This window comes from Gavia stellata, chromosome 7 (assembly GCF_030936135.1).
Source record: "Gavia stellata isolate bGavSte3 chromosome 7, bGavSte3.hap2, whole genome shotgun sequence".
In the NCBI taxonomy this organism is placed as follows: domain Eukaryota; kingdom Metazoa; phylum Chordata; class Aves; order Gaviiformes; family Gaviidae; genus Gavia; species Gavia stellata.
This window is the reverse complement of record NC_082600.1, coordinates 6,075,555-6,098,743: the sequence shown is the minus strand read 5'-3', so window position 1 is coordinate 6,098,743 and position 23,189 is coordinate 6,075,555. Positions and strand designations below refer to the sequence as shown.

General features: G+C 45.6%; 1 protein-coding gene across 2 annotated transcripts in view; it reads left to right on the top strand.

The window, feature by feature from the left end:
* Positions 1–359: 359 nt before the first annotated feature.
* Positions 360–23,189, top strand: part of SLC35F4 (solute carrier family 35 member F4) — a 126,823-nt gene continuing 103,993 nt past the window's right edge. For both annotated transcript variants that reach the window (XM_059819797.1, XM_059819796.1), the window contains exon 1: positions 360–462. In XM_059819797.1, the coding sequence (XP_059675780.1) occupies positions 360–462 (103 nt within the window). The remainder of the gene's footprint in view (positions 463–23,189) is intronic.

Genomic DNA, 23,189 nt, shown 5'->3' with positions numbered 1-23,189 from the left:
GGCCCGGAGGGGCCAGCCCGCCGCCCCCACCTCCTCCTGCCCGCCACCCGTGCCTTTAAATAACGCCTGAAGTGCCGCCCCTCCCTTCCCCGCACCGCCGCTTCCCGCCCGGGGCTGGGCGGGCGGGGGGGAGAGGCCGGGCTGGGCGCGGGCCGCCGCCGCGCTGCGGAGCCCGTCCTGCACCAGGCGGCGGAGTCAGAGCGAGCGCCCCGGCAGCACCGCAAACTGCGGCGGCCGTGCCCGCACCGCCTTCCTCCTCCTCCCTCCTCCTCCTCCTCTTGCCAGCCCGGCCCGGTTCGGCTGGGCTCCGCTCGGCTCGGCGTCCCGCCCGGCCGCCCGGCACGCGGCTCCCGCCTTCTATGGATGGGAAGGCAGCACCCAACGGCGTGGCCACCATCGAGGACAGGATCTTGCGGATCACGGGCTACTATGGATATTACCCGGGCTACTCCAGCCAGAAAAGTAAGGCGCCCTCCCGGCCCTTGGGGGGGGGGTGTGTGTGAAGGGGTGGCGGCAGAGCCCTGAGGGTGCCCGTGGCCCCCCCACAAATGCCCTCCCCACCCCTGGGGGGTGCGTGTGGGGGGCCGAGGGCGGCTCCCTGCCCGGCCCTCCCCTGAGGGGACGCGCGGGCCAGGCGGGCCCTTGGCTCTGCGGCCGGGGGGGGCGGCCGGGTTGCCGGTGGAGGAGCGTTCCTGGAGAGGGGGGCGACGGCGTTTCGCCGCGTAACTTCGGCGCCCGCGGCTCCATCCTGCAACCAGCGCTCAGGAGGGGTACAGGGACCTTTCACTGTCATTTTTAGGTTTATTTATTATTTCCACCTCCCCCCCCCCAGCTCTCCGCGGGGGGGTTTTGCTCACCGGGTGCTCCGCGCCGCACCGGGAAAGTTTCGGTGCCGGTGGCTCCCCCCGGGCGGCCGCTTCAGCGTGAAGCTCCTGGATTATTCATCTTCCTCACCAAACTAATTAGATTTTTCCAGAAAAGTGGGGAGTTACCGAGGGGTTTTCCTTCGTGCCGTTTTAATACGAGACACGTACGGTTTAGGGGGTTGCTGTTGGATGGGGGTTGGTTTGGTTTTTGTTCTTTTCCTTCCTTAAAAGAAGCAGCTGACATTAAAGCAGTTGGTCCTTGCAGAAATTAACTATTTTTGTTTTTGAAGTTTTTAATTAGGGTTTCTAGCAGCTGGGAGAATGTTAGCGGGTTTCCCTGAAATTGTGGATGTCCCAGTGCTCTGTAGAGCTATTTACCTGGGAAAGTTAGGCTAATGAAAGAAATAATTCATTTGTACCACCGAGGAAATGATGCATTAGGGTTTTATTGTCTAATAGTTACTTTGCAGTTTGCAAAAGCTATGACATACCACAGCTTAAAAAAACAAAAGGGGAATGGAGGCAAAGTGGGGGGGAAAAAAAAGGAAAGGCAAAAAAACCCCCACCTTAGTGAGGTGAGCACTAAGGAGCAGACTTTCTTCTGTGTGTTTAAACTCCCCTTGGAATCAAAGGAGGTGAGCTGCTTTCCAGAACAGACAGCGCAGTCCTCTCCAGCTCTAATACAACAGTAAACCGAAACACAGTTAATAAACTGCTAGTATCAGACAAATATGTCTGTGGGCTTTTTATGACAGAGGGAGGAAAGCCATTCATTGAAACCACTTGAGGAAAAAAAAAAGGAAGTCCTTTGTGTAATGGTCGGCTGGAAAAGCAGAGTCAAACCCATTGGTTTTATTCAGCTGTTATTGGCAGCATGCTAACAGCGTGGCAGCTGTTATGATCATTTGGTGAGGTCAGTTGGTTTGTCTGTAGTCAGAGGAGTTGGGAAGAAGTTCAGAGCGATCTGGAGGAATGGATGCACGACAGTCCAGGGACTATTTAAGTCTGAGCCAGTTGGGATGTGAGTCCCAAATTCTGCAGTGGCTCCAGAGGTTCTCTACAGTGTGACTTACCGCAGAGGGATGAGGATGCTGGCTTAATACTTTGTCGCAAGTTTGCTTCAGTGGCAGAAAGCAATTTTTCAGTCTGCAGCAACACTCCCATTCTCTATCAAAATGCAGACCCGAATTCAATGTTGGCAATGCAAGTGTCTCTGCACGGGTGCATCAGGGAGGCCAGGAGAGGACTGCCTGGACAAAGAAAAGCTTTCTTAGTCCAGGACCAGGTTCTGCAGGTGCTACAAATTGCATCTGCTTAAAATTAGATGAAGCATGCTGGGAGAGGCCAAGGCTTTTGAAAGTGCTGACTCTTGGGATTTTATTGCAAATCTCCTAGCCTTTTGTACCTTTGATGATTGGGTGCTGAGGCAAAACAAAAGTGATTTGTACCTTAGGTTTTGCTGTTTGAAGAAAATAAGCAAAATTTGTGGTCATCATGCTGAAAGAGGAAAACTGGAAGTGCGTAACCCAGAGGTATCCCAATACTTAAATGCCCTCAGGTAAATGAAAAGCATGTACCCCTTCTAAGCTGTGAACGTGTTTTAAAGCACTCTCATAAGTTTTGGAGTGCTTGCAGTTGGTGAATGACTACCTTATCCTTGTGGCTGTGTGTTTTGGGTTTATAAAGTGCTTTAACATGTTAAGATTTTCATGAAGATGTTCTGCCCCTATCTGGGGAAAAAACAGGCATCCTTCAGGCATCTTGAACATACAGCCCCTTGGCACTGAGGCAGCGAGAGTCACTCTTGGAGGTCCTGGCTTGGAGATCTTACTGTGTTCCTGTGTCTAGAATGAAGTATTGCCTTCAAGTGGTGTTGCTTCTAAGTGCTGTTGGCAGTTCTTCTTAGCTAATCGTTTAATACAGCTGCAGCACTGTCAAAGCGTAAACACTGAAGGTGGGAAGTTTGTACAACTAATTATTAATGTACTTGATATCTCAGTTTATTTTGGTGAGGGCATGATTTTGTCACCGCTATCCAAATACAGTTTTAGTGCAACTGAACAATGCACGTGCCTTTTGCTGGAGAGCAGCGTGCTGGTGGCATGCAATGTGCTCAAACTTTCAGGTTGCTTGCGTCTCTCCCCAGTGGCAGAGGAGCCAGTGTCCTCTATATGCCTGAACCTGTAGCATATGCAATCATCTGCTTATGCTGTCACTTTGCTCCTGCCTGGTCTGAAGGGTGCCTGAGGAAGAGGGCAGCTGAGGATGAGCTGTTGTCCCCAGGATAGCTTTGTGCTGTCTGCTTCTTGGGTGTCCCCAGAATGGCTTTGTGCTGTCTGCTTCTTGGGTACCCCTAGGATGGCTTTGTGCTGTCTGCTTCTTGGGTACCCCTCAGGCCTGATCAGAGAGCCGGCCAAACACCAGATGGGGATGTTATGTGGATGGTGACAGCCTGCTGTTGGTCACTACCTTCCTTGAGGCTCCTCTTTGTCCCCAGCCTGCTGTGCCCAGCTAGGGACAGGGAGATTTCTCTTGATGAGGAAAGGTGAAGGCTGGGGGTGGGGTGGCTGCTGTTCTGCTCACTCTTGGGGGGGTCCTGGAAAATGGCAAAGAAAGCTCAAGGCTCTGAATTGAGCTGGTGATTTACATCCCTCCCTTAGTGGACTGGCATATTTTTCATGGTTTAACAGGGGATCATGCCTAGGTTTCAATGTGTGAGGGCTAAGGAATGGTCACAAATGGTCATGGAATCTAATGTCAGAGATCTGTAGTGTTCAAGAGCTGTTATTACAAAGAACTGCAGTATTTCTAGAGACTTTTGCTTCATCTTCTGTATTTGTGTACACTAACGCACTTCAGACTTTGAAATGTGCATATAATGATTCTTTTGTTAATTTTAAGTCAGGCACTTTTATCATTTTATTTATCCTTAAAAGAAAAGCTGCTAGAGAAGGAAAATTCCTTCTTTATTTCTCTGTAAGTCATCTGATTAAGCAGAAGCATGTATTTTGGTCTGGTATTTGCACCTATGTATATTGCAAAAAAAAAAAAAAAAATCCTGCATAAGACACAGGAATTGGAGCAAGATACGATGGTTGTTTTTTTGCCTTCCACCTGTTTCTTAGATGAAAAGGGCTCTTGCTGATCCCAGTCATCCTGTACCTTTGGATACAGGGCTTGATCTCTCAATTCCTGCATTTAAAATGTACAGAGTATGTATGAGGTCTCTGGCTTCCGTGGCAAAGAAGAGGGGCTGTGTCTCTCTTCCAGTGAGTTTCTTCAAAGTTACTCCATAATTTCCCAGGGCATGGTGCTGGTGTAGATCAGATGCTCCAGCCTTTAACATGGGGCTGCAGATGGTGCTCCCTTGTTTGTGACCCCTTGGCTTCATGTCTCAACGTGTGCGTTTTCATTTGGTCTGACCCAGCTTTTCCATCTATGCAAACAGTGGGAAATCCTGTTCCTTCTCCTGATCTTTGCCATAACTTCTCATTCTTCTCTGACTTTTTGCTGGTAATACAAACATGTTTAGTGTCTCCAGTCTTAAGAGTATGTATGGTTTTTGGTTTTTCCTTCCTTTTTCGACTCTTTCCAACTGCCACCCCATCTGCGTTTCATCTCAGTACTGAAAGCGTTTTTACTTTCACACTACAAAGTTGCCCTCCTTCAGGTCTGTCCTAACACCTTTTCTGTGCCGTCCACTGAATTAAAACTGCTCCAGCCAAAGTTTCTCATCTCTAATCTTTATCAGCTTCACCAAGTCTCCCTCCAAGTCAAGCACTTTTCTGCCTGTGTAATGTCTTTTCGCTGGAGCTCTTATCACCATCCACAAAGTTTTATGTCTTGTCCTGGCTCTCAGCATCGCAGATCTGCATTTCTGTAGTGCTGTTTTCCAGGCCTGGATGAGAACAGCGTAACTGTACTGAAAATGCAGTGGCTGCACTTGTTCTCCTAGCTCTTCACACAGGCCATCACCTTCTCTTTTTCATCATGCTTGGAGAGCTTCTCTTAACAGGTAAAGCTTATTTCTACCCTTCTGGCGTCCCTCATTCAGATCTGGAGGGTTTGATTCCCACTGTAGCAGGCTGTGAATGCCAACCTTCAGCAGGCACTTGCTAGACTTTTAAACATTTGTACGTTGTCCCATGCTGCTTTGAGCTCCCCTTCTCCTCTCCTTCAGACCTGCCTTGAAACCCTGCCATTGTGTAAGCTCCTAGAAGCAGAGGGTGGTGTCTCATGTTTATGCAGCAGTGGGACTGTCAGCTGTGTTGCTGGGCTCACTGGTAGTGGGTGACCACCCTTCTCGTGCAGCTGCATGGTCAGATGGGTCTGCCAGTGAGCTGGAAAGCCCTTACAGCACTGTGTGTCCTTAGCGGTGCTTGGCACCTGGGAAGAAATGCTGAACCTGTCCTTAATGTTAGCGCAGTTGCTGAAGAGAATAATCTTTGTGTTTTCTTACTTCTCTGGAACAGCTCAAGCAAGGTTTTGCGATTTAATTTGGCAAGTTAAGCCTCAAGTCAGCAATGAAGTTAAGCATCTGCTTAAGTCTGAACTTGCACTAAGCCACTGGGCTTTGACAATGTGTTTAAAGTTAAGTCCATGCTTAATTGCTTTGCTTAATAAGACTGGGATTACAGGCACGCTGAGCCAGCATCAGTGGCTTGGCAATTCGGCTCTCCAAGCACAGTAAAAGGCTGTGGAGGGGAAATCTAACTCCGAAACATTGGAGGGAATTTTCTTCTGGTTATTACAGCAGCTGTGCCAGCAGCTCTGCTGCAGTACGAATCACATGGCAAACCCAGATCATCTCCGTGCTTACTGAACACCGTGCCCTCCTGGTGGCTTGTCACTTCCAGTGAGAGGAGCAAAGTCTCAGTCTATTTACTGGAGGCGCCCAGCTGCTTCTCCAGCAGTTCGTACAGCCCAGGTTTCTCCGTGCAGAGCATGCACAGTGGGAGAGACTGGAAAAGGAGCAGTTGAGGAAAGGTGCTTTGAAATTTTTGGTGGACGAGGCTGATTTCATCGAGTTGTGTTTTGAGGGGGTCTGGGAGGGAGGCAGTGGTGTCTGAATCTGCCTCTGTGTGAGCTGAAGTCTCAGGGCTGCTTCAGCTTGTACCAGTTGTGCCCCTGTGCCACCTGATAGCGTTTGGGTTGCAAGGACTCCAGATGCAGGCCTAGTCTGGAATAAGTTTTATTTCAAAGCCCTCCCTTCCCTGCTGGGCAGGGATTTCCCATAGGAGAGTTATTCCTGGCCCTTCTTTTAGGGAGGCTGGGCTGCAGTGGGGGCTGGATTGCAAACTGTAGATTTAACAATCTTTTTTTTCCCCACCAGCTCTGGAGGCCCACGTGGATGTCTCTGTATAGGATGTAGTCTTATAGTTGCTTCCTCCTTGCAGGCTTGTCTCTCTGTTCAGGCAAAAAAAATAAATCAATGTGTGGCTGTGTATTGGCACTGATAGCAATAACTTATGAAGTAATTTCTTTCAGCAAAACAGATTTTATAAATACTCCTTTGCCCACTAATTTTGGCACGACCGGGTATGTATTCTTTAATGGAGTAGGGCCAGGCTTTGTGCTGTTTGTGCTGGAAGGGACACTATGGCAGCCTTGGACTCGTGCTGGAGTGTGGGACCTCCCCTTCACCTGGGGACTCAGAGTGTTTTGGAGGATGAGGGGTCTCATTAGCTGGCAGGAGAGGGAGCTGGTTCAGTCCTCGGCCTTGTCAGAGACTTTTTTTGGGTCTCTTCGGTTCAAATCCCTGGGGTGCTGAGCCATGAAACTGTGGTACCTGACTATGCCACGGCATACGAGTGCAGTTCTGAACGACTGAGGGCAGCAGGGATGAATTTAAATCAGGAAGGACACCATGGGGACCAGGGTGTTGGGGAGTGTACCCGTGCAAGAGGGGACTGACAGAGCTTGGTTTATGTAGGCTAACCGAGATGGGAACATGGCTCCTGCTCCAAATACATCTTGGGAGGATGAACAGGGAAATGTAGGAAAGAAGAGTTATTTAAACTGAAATGGCATGCTGGCACACAGACAAATGGGTATGAACAGGCCATGAATAAATTAAGGCTGAAAATTAGCAGAAGGCTGAAATTAATGGCCAAAAAGTCTCTCCCAGTCTTATGTATCTAAATAAGAATTATTTCCCAAGCTTTAAAGATGCCTCATAAAGAAGTTTGCTAAGATTTTGAGAAAAATTACTCCTATTTGGCGGGGGAAATTGAGACAGTAAGGTGGGGGGAGGGATGTTAATTTGCCAGAGATTGCACGGAACAAGCCATAATGTTTGATGGAGTGATCTCTTCCTCCGCTGGTGACTGCACAGCAGGTCTTGCCCTGAACTTGGCCTGACGCTAAGGTAGGTAGAGGTGCTTTCAATAACTTGGTAGTTTCCTACATGTGCTCTCTGCTTGCTTTTCAGTTCCTCTGCCCTCCTGTGTTCACTTGCTCCAGCCTTTCTCGCAGAAAGGCTTCCTTGCTGCCTGGCCCTCTGGGCGATGGCTAGGCTGTGCCTTGCACTCCCGGGTGGCACGGCTCTCCGGCAGCCTGCTGCTTTGCCTCGCTTGCACTGATTCACCTGAGGTGGCTTTAAGCTTGCTCAACTTGGTGTCATCATGGCAGCATGGAGCTGCATGACACCTTTTCTTGTTTTCGCTAAGAGAGTTGCTGCTGCATGTAGCTCAGTAAGTAATGAGCTCAATAAGTTATGATCTGGGTATGCCATGAGCTCCTGGCACTCTTCTGGAGTGCACAGATGAGATATCCCCCATTTCGACTGTCCTTCCAGCACTCTTTCCCTTTCGTTCTCTTCCCCATCCTCTCAGGCAGCTGCATATCTCATCTTGGTTAAATGTGGTAAAATAATATTCCAAAGTGACAGACAGTTCTGAGCAAACTTTTATGCTTCCAAAGCTTGCATTCCTTTTTTTATTAGTGGTTTTAAAAGTTTGTGATTATTTCTTCTGCACAGTTGGAAATTGATGGGCTTTTGATGAGCTACCTGTATAGGAATTCACCCATGAAAGTGAATTTGCGGCTTGCTGTTTGTTGAACAACTGGTGGCAGGAATATTTTCACACGAACCTGCTGCTGGATGATCATAATAATGAATAATGAAAATGCCTGCAAAAAAAGGCAGTGTCTCTTTGTGGCAAATGTGCAAATAGGGTTCGGGGAAAAAAGGTGAAGTGTTTAACTGTCGTGTTAAATTATTCACTAAGTGGACCAGCTCTACTTAGTGAGACTGAAAATCTTTTTTTATTGCAGTTAAGGTGAAGTGGGACTCCCTGGTGGCCTACAGTTTGGGCTGGCCTTCTGCAGAATGGCAAATTTCACTGCAAGAAGATAGAATATGTAACGCTATGCCTAGCTAATACCCAGGGTATGGCTTACACAGTGGTGGCAGAGCTGTAAGTGAGAGCATCCCAGGCACTTTGAGTGGCAACAGTGAATTTATTCAAAGGCATGTGCTATGCGTTCAAGTCACAGGCTTTCGGTGTATCTGCCTTGCAAAGAAGACCCTTCTGTTATTACTTGAAAACTGTATTGATTGTACCTAGACTTCCCTTGCAAATACTCTTGATAAAATGGACTTGCCCTTTCCTGCATTTAGCTAGGCTGGATCAGAGGGAGTGAGAAAACTGTGTCTGCTGTCCTTTTGTAGAGGTAAGGAAGGAGGAGCTGATTTGCTCCTGTTCTGGTTTCCTTATAAGCTAAGGCATGGGAGCAGGATTCAGGTCTAGGGTGGAAGATGATGCTTCCTGCTGTTTCTGGCAATCTTAAAGCTGTTCCTTGTCTCAAAGCTGTCTGTTTTATTTTGTCTGATGCAAGAAGAGCTCCTGTGCCTGTTTTGATTCTCATTTAAGTTTCCAATTACATTTGGGGGGGGGGGTGGGGGGGAAGGGAGAGGCAAGCACCAGCATGGCAGTTCATGGGCCAATACGACTCCACCAAAGCAGTTCCACTAAACCCACTACTAGACCAGTCATAGACCTGGTAGTGATCTCGTAGACCTGGTAGTGATCTCTCCATCCAAAGTGAGAAAGAAATTGTAGCTTGAGGCCAACCTGGTGACTCTTCCAGTTTTATTCCTTCCAGTTTCGGGCATTTTATGTTTGTGTAATGACTGGGAAGTGGCTGTTTATGATACTGAAGCAGTATTGCTTGAGCAATTGCCTGCTGAAGCAATATACAGTACAGCTATTTCTCTTGCTGCAGAGGCTTAGTCTTCTGGCGGACATTTTTGATGACAGCTAATACACACCTTTATTATTAATGCGGTAGTTGGAGATGCACTTTGCTAAAAAAAAATTTCCTATTGGGGACTGATTTTTCATATGATTCATAGGAACACAACTGTGCAGGTCCATTCCAGCTAATGGGCATCATATACCTGAATGCTTTGGGACAATACCGACATCACGTGCTGCTGTGCCTGTGTAAGATAAGCGTGAAACAGGACTGGAACACATGTTCTCTGTTGGAGTGCTCTGAGATAGAAAAGTGATTGCATTAGTTTGCATGGTGTGATTTGTATTCAGCATCTTGAAGTAAGATGGCATAGTTGTTATAGTGCAGTTGATAGTGCAGTTGTTATGACTCTTTTCTTTTATATGTCTAAATCCTGGGACTTCTTAATCCTTTCTTAGACAAAGCTTGCCATGTGGAGTTTGCAGCCTTGGAATTGTGTGGGTGCAGATTGGGGTTTTTCTCTGCAGTGCCAGAAATAACCTGTCGTGTGATACGTTACAGGGGCTAGAATTTGTAGCAGCTTGTGTGCAAGTGGGATGCTTCGCAGTGCTCCACCAGAGGAAATTCTTCAATGCTGACAGCATGGATGGTAGGAAGGTGAACTCTTCTTGGTGTTTCTGTACCACAGTTTGGACTTCTACCTGAAGAGGATTGGTTCTACATGTGAGAAAGCACTTACTCAATTCTCAGTACTCAGTGAGGCTGCTAACACAAAGAGCAGGTGGAAAATGATTGAACTTAGCATTTACTGGGGAGATGGAAAAGAAGAATACATCTGATGAGGTTTCCTAATTTTCTATCAATTCTTGCGTCTTTGCAGGGTGGGATGGAATGGAAAAAAATGAGGAATTAGATAAGAAGAAAAGTTTAAACATTTTGAGAACATTTCTTCTGAGAAGAAAATTCAGGCTGGTGAAGTGTCTGGAATATCACTAAACAAGTGCCACTTTTCACATGCACTGAAAAAGGAACCTTGGAGGAAGGAAGAAAAGACATTTTTCAGCTGAAAAACTTAGTTGAGCTGTTGGCGTGCTGAGCCATATGTGTCCTGTCGAGGTGATTCATCCAGTACAAGGTCTGCCTTCTGTCACTCTTCTTGGGGGACCTTTTGGCAATGCGCGTGGATTTATCTGTGGTTGTGTGCCACAAAGCTTGACGCTTGCAGGGAGCACTGGACTGACTTCAGTGTGCAGTTAAGTGCAGAACTGTCATCTGACCTAGTGTCTTCACGGAGGTGTGGGTCCAGGAATATGCCTTCTGAAGGCCATCTGCTCTCAGATGCAGACCTCACTGGCTGTTCAGAGGGTCAGCTTTAAAGGCTGAGGTTGTACTTCACCTGTAGATGCACTGGTGGCAGGCAAAAGCACTGAAAAGGCTGCTTAGCTGGGTTTTCCAATGCATCCTGTTTGTTTCCACACATTCGGTGCTGGAAAGGAGGTTAATTAGATCAAATTAGGGCAACTCTATTTCTAGCTAGGGTCTGTGCAGTGTCTTTGTGCACATCTGCTTTGAAGTGAATTCAGAGCAACTGTTTTGAGCATCCTTGTGAAGACAGGCATCCTTGGTTATGGGCTTAGAAAAGTCAGCTAGAAGAAAAGATGTCTGTACGTGGGCAGACTCTAGAGAACTTGCTTAAACTTAAGTATTCACACTGTGCACAGATGCAGCAGTGGCTCTTCTGAAAGCCAAAGTTTCTGAGGCAGATGCCTGGAAATACCACTCTGGTGAGCGTATGTGTGATTTAGCTGCACTGCTCTCAAATTTTGTGTGTGTAACTTTTAGAGGCACTTCTTTGAAAATGTGCCACTTAATTATTATTGGTGTAAAACATTTATACAGTGTGGTGAAGTTACATAGCACTTTGTGGAGATTAGACATTCCTTATAGTTTACTGCTTTAATGAGGCAAATGGAATGGGAAGTACAGGTCTCAGATTTACCCTATGTAGGAGAATGGAGGGTAGAAAAAAATCTATCACTATCACTGTGCATATCATTAACAGATGTTGGTTTTGGTCTCTTATTTTAGCTGGGATCTCAGATTTGCTGAGATATACTGTACAAATAACAGTAAGGGACAGACCTCAGTTGTCTGGGTTCAGATTTGCTTTAGTTCCAAAGCTGCTCCCAGATGTGTGATGTTCACAGCTGAGGATGGTTTTGGTTTAGTTGTAGACAAAAGTTAAGCCCCTTTTTTCAGAATTTTCTGATGAGCACAACTCTGGAGAACGGCATCAAGGTTCTGATAATTTCCTCTGCTGCTCTTTTCCCCCCCGTGGTGAAGTGGTCCTGATGATGTGTTACCTGGCAAAAGATCACCTTACATCAGGAGGATCTTCTGATGGTTTAATCACTGTTGCCCTTCATGTCCTCCCTGTGGGTGATAGATGGTGTGTGGCTGGGTAAAATAAGTCATCCCATTTTGTTCATGTTCCCCAAATTTTTCTGTTTCCCTACTTGGGACTGTGGATAGGTACTGTAGCTTACAGCAGCCTGAATTGCCAAACATCCTTTATGCACATGAAGAGAAAATTCATAGGTCTTCATTTGAAGGTTACAGTCATTATCTCCTGTCACATTCAGGTATTCAGAAGCAGGTCTCTCTGGAAGCCAGCTGGAATAACACGGTGCAGTTTGAACTGAGTATGTATATACTGGGTCTTCTGCTACATTTATGCTTTCCCTGTGTATTTCAGTGGCTTAAGCCGTTCTCCTTGGTCCTGACTTGCCCCTTTCATCCTATCAGCCTCCCTTCTCTCCCTGTGTCTGTGGCATTGGACTGGGCTTATTGAAGGGAAGATCTGAAAGGAAATATACTTGGTGTCTTTGATGTGCAGAGCCTTTTTTTTATAGGCTATGAACAAAAATTGTGTCTGTGTATTCCCAAACTGAAGAATACATGATTGCTGTTCCCAGCCTCCCTCTGAGAGCAGGCTTTGACATCATTCATACTCTATAATTTATGGTATTTTTGTAGCAGTCTGTTAAGGTCTGAAAGAGAGTAAAAGGGATGATTTAGATAGGAAAGGATAGCCCTGTGCCTTGTGGTAGGTCTGTGAGTGAGCAGGTTCTTGCTCTTTGGAGTTGCTACTGGGTCTCTCTTTTATCATGGAAACATTTTTTAAAGATGATGATGTTTTGCCTAATGTAAGCACTTGCTCCTTGTCAAACACATCCTCGTGTGGCCTGTTAGGACTTTGCACCTTATTCCTGGGTGTTTTAAAAGCAGATTACAGAATGTCTTGTAACTCGTCATCTGTTGATTTTTTTCAACCTGGTTTCTTAAGGAAACAAGACTTATGTGAACTTTATATCTCTGTCCCTACTCCCTCCCCCTGTAACTTTTGAATCTATTGGCCATATCTAAGCAAACTTACCAGGACTTAGAGACCATGAAGAGCATGGAACCCTGATGGACCTTATAAAAACAGGTGGCCAGCTAGAAAAAGGGGGCCCTCTTGGTTCTCCCACAGTGGGAAAGCTGCAGAATTAGCTCACTCCTGAAGATGTACTGCATAAAACTTTTGGGGTCTTATCAAAGATGCATCTAGTTAACATCCAGCTTTGGACAGTGGTCAACAGGAGATGTGCAGAAAATATTATAATGCAGGTTCCTGGTGTGCTTCCATCCTTCATTGATCTGTGCCTTGGGAAGTTCTTGGTGTATATATATTTTAGTAGCTTTTGGTGTATGTTTCTTCCATGAATTTGTCTAATTGCTTTTTAGACACTGGAGAGTTTGGCTGGAAGACACAATTCTGTAGGAAAGTGACTTTCTCCATTTTGCTGTTGTAGAATTGCTTGTTTCTGTTGCTGCTGATTCTTTGGATATGGCTCTTCAGCTGACGAATGAGGGTAACTCCCATGAAATCTTGGAGTCAGGTCTCCCCCACTCCCCAATATATGTGGAGACAGAGGAGGAGAAAGAAACCAAAGCATTGGCCTGTTCGATGTGAATAAGTATTCTGTGAAGCTAACACATCTTCTATTTCATAATTCCTTCCAGAACATAGATAAGATAGAGCTCAATGATTGTGATGACTAGGTTGAGTGCTTATGGGTAAGGATGAGGGGGAAGGCAAACAAGGCAGATATCCTGCTGGGTGTCTGTTATAGACCACCCAACCAGGACGAAGAGGTGGATGAAGCATTCTACAAGCAATTGGCAGAAGTCTCGCAATTGCAAGCCCTTGTTCTTGTGGGGGACTTCAACTTACCGGATGTCTGCTGGAAATATAACACAGCTGAGAGGAAACAGTCCCAGGGCTTCCTGGAGTGTGTGGAAGATAGATAACTTCCTGACATAGCTGGTAAGTGACCCTACTAGGCGATGTGCCCCGCTTGACCTTCTGTTTACGGACAGAGAAGGACTGGTGTGAGAAGTGATGGTCGGAGGCTGTCTTGGGCTTAGCGACCATGAAATGTTAGAGTTCTCAATTCTTGGGGAAGTAAGGAGGGGAGTCAGCAAAACCACTACCGTGGACTTCCGGAGGGCAGACTTTGGCCTCTTCAGGACACTGATCTAGAGGGTCCCTTGGGAGACGGTCCTGAAGGGCAAAGGGGTCCAGGAAGGCTGAATGTTCTTCAAGAAGGAAATCTTAAAGGCGCAGGAGCAGGCAGTCCCCATGTGCTGTAAGAAGAGCCGGTGGGGCAGAGGACTGGCCTGGCTGAACGGGGAGCTTTTGCTGGGACTCGGGGGAAAAAAGGAGAGTTTATGACCTTTGGAAGAAGGGGCAGGCAACTGAAGAAGAGTACAAGGATCTCGTTAGGTAATGCAGAGAGGGAATTAGAAAGGCAAAAGCCCAGCTAGAGCTCAACCTGGCCACGGTCGTAAGGGATAACAAAAAATGCTTCTATAAATACATTAACAACAAAAAGAGAGCCAAGGAGAACATCCATCCTTTACTGGATGCAGGGGGGAACATTGTCACGAAGGATGAGGAAAAGGCTGAGGTAGTTAATGCCTTCTTTGCCTCAGTCTCTAATAGCCAGACCAGGTATCCTCAGGGTATACAGCTCCCTGAGCTGGAAGACAAAGATGGAGAGCAAAATAAACACCCCACGATCCAGGAGGAAGCAGTTAACGACCACCTGGACATACTCAGAAGTGTATGGGACCTGATGGCATCCACCCAAGGGTACGGAGGGAGCTGGCGGAGGAGCTTGCCAAGCCACTCTCTATTATTTATCAACAGTCCCGGTTAACAGGGGAGGTCCTGGACAACTGGAGGCTTGCCAGGGTGACACCCATCTACAAGAAGGGTCGGAAGGAGGATCTGGGGAACTAGAGGCCTGTCAGCCTGACCTCAGTGTTGGGGAAGATTATGGAGAGGTTCATCTTGAGGGCGCTCACAGGGCACATGCAGGACAACCAAGGGATCAGGCCCAGCCAGCACGGGTTCACACGTTCATGAAAGGCAGGTCCTGCTTGACCAACCTGATCTCCTTCTATGACCAGGTGACCCGCCTATTGGGTGAGGGAAAGGCTGTGGATGTTGTCTACCTGGACTTTAGTAAAGCCTTCGACACTGTCTCCCATAGTATTCTCCTGGAGAAGCTGGCAGCTCGTGGCTTAGACAGGTGCACTCTTCACTGGGTAAAAAACTGGCTGGACGGCCGAGCCCAGAGAGTTGTGGTGAATGGAGTCAAATCCAGTTGGCGGCCGGTCACAAGCGGAGTCCCCCAGGGCTCAGTTTTGGGGCCGGTCTTGCTTAATATCTTTATTGATGATCCGGATGAGGAGATTGAGTGCTCCCTCAGTATGTTTGCAGATGACACCAAGCTGGGTGGGAGTGTTGATCTGCTGGATGGTGGGAAGGCTCTGCAGAGGGATCTGGACAGGCTGGATGGATGGGCCCAGGCCAATGGTATGAGGTTCAACAAGGCCAAGTGCCGGGTCCTGCACTTGGGTCACAACAACCCCATGCAACGCTACAGGCTTGGGGACGAGCGGCTGGAAAGCTGCCCGGCGGAAAAGGACCTGGGAATGTTGATTGACATACGGCTGAAGATGAGCCAGCAGTGTGCCCAGGTGGCCAAGGAGGCCAACGGCATCCTGGCCTGTATCAGAAATGGTGTGGCCAGCAGGAGTAGGGTGGTGATCGTGCCCCTGTACTCGGCAGTGGTGAGGCCGCACCTCGAATGCTGTGTTCAGTTTTGGGCCCCTCACTCCAAGAAGGACATTGAGGTGCTGGAGCATGTCCAGAGAAGGGTGATGAAGCTGGTGAGGGGTCTGGAGCACAAGTCTGATGAGGAGCGGCTGAAGGAACTGGGGTTGTTTAGTCTGGAGAAGAGGAGGCTGAGGGGAGACCTTCTCGCTCTCTACAATTACCTGAAAGGGGGTTGCAGAGAGGTGGGTGCTGGTCTCTTCTCCCAAGTGACTAGGGACAGGACAAGAGGAAATGGCCTCAAGTTGCGCCAGGGGAGATTTAGGCTGGATATTAGGAGAAATTTCTTTCCTGAGAGAGCGGTGAAGCATTGGAAGAGGCTGCCCAGGGAGGTGGTGGTGGAGTCGCCATCCCTGGAGGTGTTCAAGGAACTTGTGGACGTGGCATTGTGGAACATAGTTTAGTGGGCATGGTGGTGTTGGGATGGTGGTTGGACTTGATGATCTTGCAGGTCTTTTCCAACCTTAGTGGTTTTGTGATTCTGTGAAGATACTTGCCTGGGAGGAGAGATGTTGGCCTCATGCTGTTTGGCTACTTCTTCAGGCTGTACTGGAATGTCAGGAGTCTCACAGGGTACACCTGCCTTTGGGACTTTGAGACGATGCAGTAAAAAACATAAAATGTTTCTCCAGGAAAGTTTCAGGTTTTGGTCTGAAATTCAATGAATAAAAGATTAATTTCCAGAACCACAGCTATCAGTAAAGGTCTGTAGAGCATTGCAGATGATGGTTGTGAACCCTTTGCAGTTTTAAAAAATTGAGAGAATGTAGTTGTTTTATAAGGCTACAAAAAATGTTATAAAATATTCATGATGATAATCTCCTCTTATTTGAAATAATAAATCCAAGGTTAATTTTGTACTTGGAAAACTGGTGGCTGACTATTGGCCCTCTATTTCTTTGCTGGTGTAATGTAGAGATACTACTTAATATTTTAGATACTTTGCAAGGATGTTATTAGGCTCACAAATATGTCATGGCGCCGAGAGAAGGAAAAGTAAGCTTCCCCGTCTTTCTCCTGCAGGTTAGTGAGATAGAGGCTTCTGCAGTCATTTCAGACATCTTGGCTCCTTAAGAGCCCAGGAAAGGAAAACATTGCTGCACAAGAGGACTCATATAAAACATGAAAGTTTGTCTGTTAGCAAATTTAATACTCAGTTTAACTCTCAGCTTTAAAAAAGACTATAAAGAAATGCCAGCAGTTCTGTTTGTTTATTTTAAAGGCTAAGTTCCAAGAAATTATCTTTGTCATCCATGCCATCCATTGTGTTGCCAGTTATGACATTTTTGACCGGAGCTGAAAATTAGAATTTGACATTGTGGTGACTGCACTGAACAAGGAAAAATGCCTCAGGGTTTTATAAATAGGTTTTAAAGCAACATTCCTGTGGTTGCATTTTATTATTCTGCTGTATGTGTTTTTGTTGTTTATTTTTTTCCCCCCAAAGAAATGAACAGTAGTTTTTAATACCGCCATGTAGCGACAACATAAAGCCTTTTCAGTCACTGCTGCTGCACAAAGTATTGTAAAGTCTGACATCCCTTTGAAGAACTGTTCTTAGCCACTGCTGCTATTTTTATTTTTGAGTTGTTCTCTGCTAGAATATTTTTTTTATTTTGTCCTCGCATGCCCTGAGTTTTCGAAACAATTTCAGATCAGCTTACAACAAACCAATTGAGCTCTTTCCTCCTTCTGTTTTTTCCCCACTCTTATTAACTTTTACTAGACTGTGCCTTCAAAAATCTAGTTGAAGGATAGGTTTTTTCCTTGAACTCAAAGCATAGTCTTTAGAGAAATATCTGCCAGAAGCACTGACCTACAAAATCTATTAGGTTCTCCCCACTGGTGTGAAACTCATTTATGTAACGCTGCCGGATTGGAGGACTCTGCTCTGCTTTGGAGGTAAAATACAAAGTTCAATCTTGCTTTCATAAGCATAAGTGCAAAGAAGTGGCTGATAATAAGATAATGTTTGCAGACCTACGGAAGGTGGTTTACCTGTTTTTACCTTATGGGTTTGCAGAGATTCCTTGAGGGCAGAGGCCGCTTGATCAGATTTAACATATAAGTGCCGGCAGCCAGGTACTCTGGGCTGGCTCTTGACCTCTGGGAGCATGATAGGAAAAACCAGGCTGAGAGGCCTAATAAGAGAGCTCTGAGAAGAGATGCTGAAAGTTATCAGTGAAACTAATTTAGTTATCCCATTTCTGTGCTGTTTAAACATAAACTGCATAACAAGGGCAGTCAGGGGCTACATGCATGGAGTTGGGTCGAGTACTCGCAATGCTGTTTCACTGCGCTGCTTGTGGTCCTTGCAGTGCGAGGAGAGGGCTGGATTGGAGCTACCTAGTGATCCTTGGCTGATGGGAACTGGGGAGTGACTGTTTCAGCTGCACACAAATTAGAGATGACTTTCTCTGCTTTGGCAGAGGCTGCAGAGAAGCAAGATAGCTTGAGAAAAAGAGTAGTCCCAAGGCATCTTTTAATCACTTCAGCTTTCTTCATTTTCCTGTACCAAGATCAGACACTGGAGCAGAGTTTGTGGTGGAGTCCTAGGGGTCCTGTGATTGATGGAGAGGTACAGCACTGGCAATTAATGTCTTTGCTTTGTTGGCAGAGCCAAAGGCTTAAGAGCAACTGGCTTTAGCTTCTTGCCATGTACGCTTGATCTTTGGGTGGAGGTGAATTTGCTCTGCTCATGCTGTGAGCCATGTGGATGTTGGGCAACTCCCAGTTAGAAACTGTGGTGCTGTGGCAGCTCTGTGCTGTGCTAGCCCTAATAAGCCCTGTTGTCTGTGGTGGGCTTTGAATGGGGCCACAACTTGCTGATGTCTACCTGTAAAAGACTGTGGGCGCATACCCATAATTTCGTTACTGCTCTGAAAGAATAGGATGTAGAAAGAATCGGTTAAGGAACAGGTGTGTCAGCATTTATCAATTTCTTCATTGAATTTTGCAAAAGTGTCCTTGTTACTAGCAGGAAGGGAAAAGTTGTAGGTTAACTGTGATCCCATGTAACTTGTCAGTTGTAGTGTGGCAGAGAGGGGTGTCGAGAACAGGGGAAGTCATTTGTAGGGCATGTCTGAGAAAGAAATGTTTCTTCCCTCCATTTCTGTGAACAGAGTAATCATTTAATGTAAGGACAGTCAGGATGATTAATCTTATTATAAAGACATAAATATAAGCACATCACTAATGACTTTATAGATTTTATAAATTGTTTGGTGATCTTTTGATTTTTGGTTGTTATAGACATAATGAGCAACTTATTCACACTCTATATATTCTTTATAAATGTGCCCTTAATGTGAAGTGTGGCTCAGTATCAGAAGCTTAGCTTTTTGCCCTCTGAAAGGTCTTCCAGTGGTGGAGGTGCAAAGGCATCTATGTCTGCTCCATCACAGCATAAAAGTTTAAGAAGCAGGGGAAGTAAAATATTACATGTGCAGAGTGGTTCAGATGAGAAGGGCAACGAGCCCATAAATTTGAACTTGTACTTGCCTGGCATTGACTTGTGAGATGAGCAGAGCAGAAAGTTCTGAGTTTCCCTCTTCAACCAATTTTGGGGATTTTGGCCAAGGTGACAGTTCACTCAAACTTTATGCCTTGTTGGATGAGTGAAGTTAAAACAGCAGTGCCTATAGTCTTCACTACATATGTTATGAAGTGGCTAATATTATATCCAGCTGCTTTTCAACACTTGGTCTGAGTGGGCAAGGAGCTGCTCAGAGCTGGATTAACTGGAAATGCAGCCTTTGGTGCAAACCTGGACCAAGGCTGACCTTTGCCTCTCTGGGTTGGTTAAAAGGATGCCTTAATCCTTCTGCCACAGCACCTATTCTTACAGCTATGCATGCCCCCATTTGATTTTTGGGGAAAAGGTTTCTGATTCCCTTTGACTGCTTTGAAAGTCATCATCTTTAACTTTTTGAAGAGATATCTGAAAGCTGTGAATCCCTCAGTGCCATCCCCCAGGGAGCGTTGGCATTTCTGAAGTGGGCTGGGGGATGTATCCCAGACACATTAATAAAGCTCCACATCATGAACTATGAGAAGGAGCTAACAGAATATATTACGCCTGCTCTTTCTCTGACCTTCCATAATTGCCTGTGATTATTCTATTACAGCAGAACATTTTAAAGTAATTGTGGAGGCTGGATGCAAGTGTAAAACCACGAAGGTAGTCCTAAAACTTTACAAAATCATGGACAGGCATCCAAATTGTGAGTCAGTCTGCTATGATCGTCTTTCTCAAGTGGGATGTTACCCAGGATGAATCATGATTTGTTCCTTAAATGAAATTACATGGCGAAGAGTGGCAGAACCTGACATGATCTTTTGAAATTTTTGCTGTTGATCCGGATTCCAGAGTCAGGGGAAGTTTTGTCTGATTACAATGTTTGGGATTACAATGTTTGGGATTTGGCCACTTTTAAAAAAATTTAGTTGGTGACCTCCGAGGGTTGAGCAGTAATCATCTATTAAGAGGATTGCAGAACTGGCAGAGGTATGGAGAAGTCACTACTGTCTTAATGAGCAGGGTCACCTATATTGTTCTTAATGGATACATGTCTAATACATTTTTAAAACATCAGTGGTGGAGAGCGCCCATTCTTCCAGGCAGTCTGTTCCAGTGCTTCATTTACTGTTATTTCCTCATGGCTAAATCTTTCTTGGTTGTAGTTCAGACCCAATACTTGTCCTAGTCACCTTGTGACTGGTCTCCTCCTCTGCAACAATATCCTATAGATCTCAGGATCTTTTTTCTTGTTTTCCTTCATCTTTACTAAACAAACAAAATTATTCCACTCATTCTGTGTAGTCATACTTTCTAGAAATTTGCCTATCTTCTTTTTCTTCTGGACTCTATCCAGTGAGCCTACACCTTTCTTAAAATCTGCTTCCTCAAACTGGACACGGGTCTTCAGTTGAGGTCTCACCAGCACAGCTTTGCAGAGAAGAATTACTTCACGTCCTTAGTGTACAATGGATTATCCATCTCACTTCTGTGTCTGAATTTTTGGCAACAGTATAACAAGTGATGCAGCTTCAGCTTGGGGATTCCTTTAAACTCTCAGTCCTCTTCTAGAAAACTGCAGCTATTCCCTGACCTGTGTCTGTACAGCTGATTCTCCACTTAGGTGGGAATAACCTTTCACTTTCGCTAATAATTCTTCTTTCCAGGTGATTTCTCCAGGTTGTTGAAATCATTCCAGTTCTTCCTCCAATGTACTTGCAGCCTTCCTGTTTAATATAATTTGACATAATGATTAAGCTCCCTATTATGAAAATAACAAAGGTTAAAAGGACCCTCACTTAGCATCCTTCTGTTTGACAGTGAGCCACTGATAGCAACCCCAGGTTTGGCTCCTGAGCACTTTTCCATCCAGTGAAATCATTTCCCTGTCTTGTCCTGCTGGGCAGTATCAGTGGCCGTCAAGATCTGTAATGTCTCCTGTCCTTTGCTATTCACAAACATGTTACTCTGTCATAGAAAGAAACGATATTAGTCTGATGGGATTTAGTCTTGACGAACCTCTGACTGTCATTCACCTGGTTTTCTTACATGTGGCCTGTTTGATTATTTGGTCTGGTATTTTTATGGGAAAGCAGGACGCAGGGTGCCTATTATATCCAGCTGCTCATATTTCCTTTTTTATTCAAGTTTGTGCTTTTCCACTCTTTCAGAATTTCTTTTGCCTACCTAGAGTTGTCAAAGGTCCCTGTAACATTTTTAAACTAAGTTCCCAGAACTGAGACCAGTGCTTTTTTCCTGGATATACCAGACCAAACTGTTGATACGAAATGCATCCCTCTAAAGAAATTCCAGACAGACCTTGGTTCGGTGCCATCTCGGTACTCTTCAGAATTTACTGTTCCACAGAACAGTGACTGCACTTTTAAGATACAGTATTTCATTACTCTATTAAGAACTTAAAATTTATATGTTAAGATGAAATTCTAATTTTCCCCTATGTTTATGAGATGATCAAGGCCAGAGCCGGGCACATAATGAGGCAAATTTTTTGGCAAAGTTATCAGTGACTTTGAAATGAACTTTGTAACTTATTTTGTGATCTTTCTCTCCAGTATTTTGCCAGCGTTTTGCAAGTGAAGTCATCTCGGCATATTGTTCACAGATGGTGACATTGTTAGATGTGGTATACGACAAGCAAATCTAACTCCAAATGGTACCTGAATCTTTAAGTGCTTTGTAGACACCTCCCTGACCTTTGCACAGATTGAAAAATTCACGTACATAACAAATTGTACAAGGCCAAATGAATAGTGAAGGAGAAACTGTTTAAATACCAGAAGAAACCTGTTTAATGGTCCTGATAAACTAATACGTTGTAGGAGTGTTTAGGAGATTGTCCAGTGCAGGCCATCTAGCCTACAGCCTTTTGACCTGCGGCTTTGGGAAGCCAAGAATATCCATTAAAATAGCAGATGGGTCCACCAGTCAAACATCTCCCACTTCATCACTGCATGAAAAGGCTCCTGAGTTGGACCAAGAGTTGCAGCTGTATCCATAGGAGGCCTGAAGGGTAAAGGGGCTGAAATTCAAAATTAACATCTAGCCTATATCTGAAAAATCTGACTACCTGTAAGTAGGCTGTAAAGGACATCTTCTGAACAGGGAGCAGTGACTGGGGTAAGGTTAGAGCAGGCTGCTGGCAGGTCTACCATGTGTATATTAGTTCCCACCTTGGGTAGGAGAATTTCCTTTCCAGCCCCAGCCCACTAGAAATGGTCTCTGGGAGGAAACGTCTCCCTACAGCCACCCAGGGGAAGGGGCCCAACAAGCTGAACTCTTCATCACTTGCCACATACCAAGCCCCAGCTGGATAGGTCATGACCATATTGGTTCCTGAAAATTCCTGAAAATCATTTTTTGAGCTCCCAAACTGGCATCTGAGAAATATTTCTGAATAACTGGACTCTTAATCTAGTGTGGCAGACCACAAAATCTTCCACGCTTCGGTCAGAAGCCTGTTTAGCATGGGATCCTCATGTGGCAGAGACAGGAGGAGATGCTGTAGGAAACAAAACAGGATATGAATAAAGTGACCCTTTTCTGTCATCCCCTCCCAACATCAGGCCGTCAGTCACTTTCAGAACCAAAAATTCAAACTTTTTTGCTTTTGGCCTTATGACAACCTCTGGCAATGAGTGCCACCGTCTCATTTTGCATTGTGTGGAGAAAGCTGCCTTAAGTCAGCTTCCCGCTGACTGTCTTCTCCAGAACCATCTAGTTTTTGTGTTAGCTTGAGCCCTGAAGCTTGAGTTTTGCATGCCAGTGACAAACCCTTTGTGACTTTCCCGTTGGCTGGAGCTGGTGGGCACAAAGCATTCACGGTGTCTTGGGGAATGGAGATGCTGCTCATGAAAAGAAAAATCTTGCTCTGTTACATGATTTAGAGAGAGGTACTGATTTGCTGGCAGAGTTGTTTGTGGGTTGGTTATTCAGCTGTAATTAGGGTTCTAGAGCTGCAGTTGTGACTCGGGCAAAACCACAGAAATTAATGGGAATGTTGCCTTGAGTCAGGGCTGCAGCCCTTGGTATTTTTTTCCCATTGCAGTATTTTGTCTTGTTTGAATCTGCTTGCAAATAGACTGCACTTACTGGTGCATAAAGTGAGTTAATTTTGATCTTGGCTTGTACTTATTTGCAGGTACTCGTCTATCAGCACTATGCCTGTAGATGGTTTTTTTGCCTTCTTCAGTGATAATTTCTGCAGATCCTAACTTGCAAACTAGAAAGAATCATACTGGGAGAGCAGATCGCTTGGGGTATGTTCAGGTTTTGTCTGCTGCTTTGTGGAGTATGTTTGTTTGAGTTTTTCGTAGAAAAGCAAACAGCTGACTAATAATCTTAAATGTTATATACTGTTTCA